The 6000-nt window shown below is 47.2% G+C and overlaps 1 protein-coding gene across 1 annotated transcript in view; it reads left to right on the forward strand.

Annotated features, from left to right (window-relative positions):
* rtn4rl1b (reticulon 4 receptor-like 1b) overlaps positions 1 to 4626 on the forward strand; it is a gene marked incomplete at its 3' end in the record, with an annotated part of 186373 nt that extends 181747 nt beyond the window's left edge. The window contains exons 2-3 of the mRNA XM_084064015.1: positions 2862 to 3313; positions 3727 to 4626. Coding sequence (XP_083920141.1) covers positions 2862 to 3313; positions 3727 to 4626 — 1352 coding nt within the window. The remainder of the gene's footprint in view (positions 1 to 2861; positions 3314 to 3726) is intronic.
* Positions 4627 to 6000: the final 1374 nt, after the last annotated feature.

Raw genomic sequence — 6000 nt, forward strand, 5'->3', positions numbered from 1 at the left:
GCTACAGTGTAATGAAAATGTAGGTGAAGCAATATGCTGTCAAAGACATTCCGACAAGGCTGTGTTTTGAGTAGATGGTGGTCGCACTCACACCAATATATAATGCAAATCATCCAGACAGAGGACTGATGATTTACTTTGTCTTTTCGTGTTTATTCGTTATACAACCAACCTTTTATTTCCCGTGAGAAATAGCTTAACTCATTTTCAAAAATGCTCAGTGTGTGTGTTTGTGTGTGTGTGTGGGGGGGGGGGGGGGGGGGGGCAGGGGGCAGGGTAGGATAGACCAGTGGTTCTCAACCTTTTCAGGCCGAGACGTGGGGACCCCCCAACCCTGATAAGCACTTTATTGTAGGAGTTGAGGCTTTACAATTTGTTTGACTCAGTTTGACTCACTCGTTGTGAGCGTGTAGATCGGCTATTTTCACAATGTTTGCCTCTGTCTTATATTATTTGGCAATTTGGCCCATGTTTAACCGGTTTTTAATAGTATAGTTTGTTGATTACTTTTGATGCAGGAATGTTTTTGTTTTTTTTGTATTACAAAGGTCTTAAAAGTCCATAAATTGTCACTTCACTGTCATCAGGGAACCCCAACCCTGCCCCCCCTGGGGGTTCCGACACACAGGTTGAGAACCACTGGGATAGACAAAGAGTATGCAGTGAGCGATGTCCCGGTACTGGTAACCCACAAATTGATGGTGGTGCTCTGGTGACAAGGGCCGAAGGCCTCATCATTTTGTGGCATACTCCCAAAGACAAACATGGCACACGGTCACCTACATACAGGTATCTTGCCCGCGTGCGCACACACACACACGCACAAGCACACACACACACACACACACACACACACACACACACACACACACACACACACACACACACACACACACACACACACACACACCGTTTAACCTTCTGATAGTTGCTCACCCATAAAGAATCATCTCATTTTGGGGACACATTTGTTTGGTGATTAAAGGAGGATGCATTATTTCCCTATTGTCACTTAGTGTGAGGGCTTAACACACAGGATTACCGCAGGGCCCAAGGGAGCACGCGCCTCCTGCTCAGGTGACACACATAGCTAGCACTCCTCTCTGGCAGTGCAGCCAAGACACAGAGCGAGAGAGAATTACTGCAAAAGGTCAGTGGAGTCAGACGCTGAATGTCACAGCTTAGCCATCGTTTGGGGAGAAAATATATTCCGGTAAATACGCCTGTCTCCTGCAAAGGAATAATTCTTCTGCTCCTGAATTCCACCGTAAAAGCCCCAGGATTACAGGGTGAGTTAAAAGGCAACAGAGGCGTATCGATTAGGAGCAGTGAATCACGCTGCCACTACGCCTTGAATAATAAATTAAGTAGAACACAGCCAGAGGTTGTCAGAGGGGACTTTTCATGATAGGATGTGAGTCGTACTTTCATTTCATTCGGGATGAGGCTGTGGATAAAGTCACAGCTAGCAAGTCTAGGGTCTGGGAAATCATGTCACCTCACGGCAAGGGGGCTGAATGTGTCACAGAAGCTTACTATGAGTTTAAGCGAGCATTCCACGCCCCATTTAACAAGACAAACTGAAACTGGCTGATCACAGCTACGGCTGCTGCATAGCCATGCGATGGACATAAATAAGCTAAATTCTTAACAGAACATCTCCCCAAGGCTGGAGGAATATAGGAAAGATGTAATGCCTGACATGTGCATATACTGTACAGCAGTGGTTCTAAAACCTTTTCATGTCAAGGACCCCCAAAATGATATGTATTTGGCCACGGACCCCCATCTCAAACATTGTGCTCCAGGGACCCACAGAGGCAAATATTTGCGCTATGAGCTTGTATATCTGCTATTTTTTAATAGCCAAAGTATAAAAGGTTAAAATTATTGTGACGCTATATTAACACATTTTGCAGGGGACCCCCTGGAACCCCCTCAAGTACCCCTGGGGGTCCCCGGACCCCACTTTGAGAACCAATGCTGTACAGTACAGTATGTGTAGAGATCTACGTGTTGCTCAGGGGATTCAGTCGGCTTTGGCTGATAAGTTATAGTGACTCACAAGGGTAGGAGTTATTATTGTGTGCTGTGTTCAATAGACTCTTCAGCACAGGCCTAAAAGAGAAATACACCTGGGCACCGGAGGCTTTAGACTTGAAGATTCCAGGCCTAGAGAGAAGAGTAAAACATTGTATCAATTTGTATCAAATAATGTGGTACAAGTGCAATCCCAGTGTTATCCTGCCACAAAAAAAGCTGTGGCAAGCAACAGGTGGCCCCATTTGGCAGTAGTCATTTATCAGAGTAGAAGTTGTCCCTGTAATATAAATATATCTGTCATTCTGTCTGGCCTCTTCATCATCCCTCTCATTGTAGCGCTCACTGTTTAGCCCTGTACTGCGTCTATATTTCTTATACCCTCTGTCATTCACTGCCTTTCCAAGTCAATATCACTCTTGTGAGAAAGAAATTGACTGCTTAAATCATTTCTATCTCCCAACCAATTTCTCTGGTCTTCTAAAAAATATTAAATAAATTCCAAACTAATCTTCCACCCTTTCAAGTGAATTGAACATCAAAGTATTAAGGCTTAATTCTAATACAAAATCCAACCCATAGTCCAAATATATATGTACCTCCACTAATTCATTTCTCCCTTTCTATTTTGTCTGTGTGATTAGTTACCCTCTCTTTATATTTTCTAACCTTACTTTTCGATCTCCTGTCTCTCACTCTCTTCCTCCTTTCTCTGCCTGCCTGTGTGCGTGTGCGTGTGCGTGTGTGTGTGCGTGTGTGTGTGCGTGTGTGTGTGTGTGTGTGTGCGTGTGCGTGTGTGTGTGTGCGCATTCTTGCTGCAGGCTGTGGGCTCGAGTTCCTGCTGGTACTCTGTGGGCTAGAGCTTTCCTGGTCCTGCCCTCGTCACTGCATCTGCTACACTGCGCCCAGCACCGTCTCCTGCCAAGCTCACAACTTCATGACTGTCCCTGAAGGCATTCCCCCCGACAGCGAGCGTATCTTCCTGCAGAACAACAAGATCCACCGGCTGTTGCAGGGCCACTTCAGCTCCACCACGGTCACCCTCTGGATCTACTCCAACAACATCACCTATATCGAGCCCTCCACTTTCCACGGCTTTACGCTGTTAGAGGAGCTGGATCTGGGGGACAACCGCCACCTGCGTTCCTTGGCTGCGGACACCTTCCATGGGCTGGGGCGGCTCCACGCACTGCACCTGTACCGCTGTGGTCTCAGCGCACTGCCGAACAACATATTCCAAGGCCTCAGAAACCTGCAGTATCTCTACTTGCAGGTATGAGGTGTATTTCTGCAGAAACTTTAATGAAGGGTTGTAAGAATGATATAAAATGTACAAAACATATTAACATTTATAGTTACATACAGTAGAAGGAAAACAATACTGGTGGAACACAGTGAGAATACAATAATAGCATGATTATCAAAGCAAAGTGATGCGAAGTTTGCGATCTGTCTGTCTGTCTGTCTGTCTGTCTGTCTGTCTGTATGCATGCATGGTATGTACTGTATGTATGCATGTCCCTTTGTCTGCAAATGTGTCCTCTAGAGTGTGCTCTAGAGGGTGCCAAAACAAACACAACCAGACACTCCAACTGAAAGGTGATGAGTCAAGGGGCTCAATTATGCACATCTATAGATTGCCTTGTTGCGTTATCATTTTATTGTGTACCACTTGTATCTTCTCAGGATAATCATCTGAAGTTCCTGCAGGACGACACATTTGCGGACCTCCACAACTTGAGCCACCTTTTCCTCCATGGAAACCGCTTGTGGAGCCTTCACCAGAACACCTTCAGAGGCCTAAGGGCCTTGGACCGCCTGCTTCTGCACCACAACCAGCTTCAGTGGGTGGACCGCCTGGCCTTCCACGACCTGCGACGCCTCACCACCCTCTACCTGTTCAACAACACCCTGAAGGAGCTATCTGGGCAGTGCCTGGAGACGTTGCCTGCCCTGGAATACCTGCGCCTCAACGACAACCCCTGGGTGTGCGACTGCAAGGCTGTGTCACTGTGGGAGTGGCTCAAACGCTTCCGAGGCTCCACCTCCTCTGTGGGCTGCCAGGCCCCAGATGATATGGTTGGAAAGGACCTCAAGCAGATGGTCAAGGAAGACTTTCCCAACTGCTCCCCAACTGTCCCCAACTCTGAGTCCAGAGCCCAGAGTAAGACCAACAATCTGTCTGGCACAGTAAACCCATCTGTAAACGGTGGCGTGGCAGTGGGCTCTGGGGGACAGACCCGCATAGTGTACCCCTCGAGGCCCGGCCGCGCTCGGAACTGTACTAAGCCCCGCAATAGGGCAAACAAGGGGAAAGGAGATAATGAGGTGCACCTTTCGAAGGAGGTCATGGCAGACAAAGAGGATTCCTCACCAGATTTCACAGATGGTGGCAAATATGACCACACTTCTCCGGACGGGACCATCACACGGAGGAAGCACAAGTGCACGCCGCGGACCACTGTTCGACCCCCTAGTGGGGTTCAACAAGCCACCAATGGGGCGACCTTATTCCAGTCCTTAATATATGTCTACACCGTGTTGGGCGCCTTTGTAGCCGTAACCACTGACTACATTCTTCGTTGACCTATGATAGATCGTTGCTAATCAATGAAAGCGCAGCCCTCTGACCCTCTTGCTCCTGCACTACAAGGCCTGTGTGTCTTTTGTGTATGTGTGTGTGTGTGTGTGTGTGTGTGTGTGTGTGTGTGTGTGTGTGTGTGTGTGTGTGTGTGTGTGTGTGTGTGTGTGTGTGTGTGTGTGTGTGTGTGTGTGTGTGTGTGTGCTCGCCTGCGCACGCGAGTGTGTGTGCTTGTGTTTAAAATGTCGTGTAGGGAGCCTTACTGTCTAGACTCTGAAACAGACCTCCAAACATCCAATGCGGAAAGACTCACATTTCTGTCCATGGGACCAAGGGTCATGGAAAGACAAACGAGAAAAGCAGACTAAAGCTTGCACTGCCATGTTGCCATTATGGTTTCATCACTTGCTGTCTTGACACCTGTTATTTTTTACATTCTGTCATACACACAGCTGGGATTCAGATAACCAAACTAACTAGAGAGAGAGAGAGAGAGAGAGAGAGAGAGAGAGAGAGAGAGAGAGAGAGAGAGAGAGAGAGAGAGAGAGAGAGAGAGAGAGAGAGAGAGAGAGAGAGAGAGAGAGAGAGAGAGAGAGAGAGAGAGAGAGAGAGAGAGAGAGAGAGAGAGAGAGAGAGAGAGAGAGAGTTAAGTCAAGTGAAATATCTAGCTGTGAGATGAATAAGCTCAAACTATTATTGCTAAATCCAGCTTTAATTTTCACATACAGGTTTCACATTAAAATCTTTATCTTGGTGTGTGGGGGCCTGGGGGGTACATGACCCTGTGAAGCCCCTGAAGGCATGCGCTCTCTCATTTTCATATTATTTTGCCAAATATATTTTTGTACTGCATTCTTTGACAAATTTGGTGCAGATAGGCTACTTCACATCAGCAGGGAATTGAAATATGTAAGCAGGGGAAATAAACCAACCTTCTGTATCAGACGCAGGAATGTGCTATACCCACTATTCAGCAGAATGGAAATCTGCAGCCACTAGCTCTGTTAGGGGTCCAAACAGAGCAACTGGTTAGCTGAGAGACACTATGTAATGCAGAAGCACTTGTAAACAATGCCCTGACTGCATATTTCTGGCTGGCTTCTGTTCCAGGTACTGTACCAGCTTCCTACCACCTTAATAGAATTCCTTTCTCATGGTTATAGCATTTCTCCCTAGCCATGCTTCCACCATCGCATCATGCCATTGCTCTTCTCTTGTGCAACTGAACATTAAGCTACCCCCCCCCTCCCCCCCCCCCCACACCCAAGCTGCTAATAATATCTGTACGGAGGTGACAAGGACTGACGTGCGCTATTCTCATTTGCTTGGAAAACAATGTGTGTCTCTGGGAGAACAAGCTGTGAATATTGAAGAGCCTG

Source organism: Gymnoscopelus microlampas (assembly GCF_963454915.1).
Source record: "Gymnoscopelus microlampas genome assembly, chromosome: 8".
Lineage (NCBI taxonomy): Eukaryota > Metazoa > Chordata > Actinopteri > Myctophiformes > Myctophidae > Gymnoscopelus > Gymnoscopelus microlampas.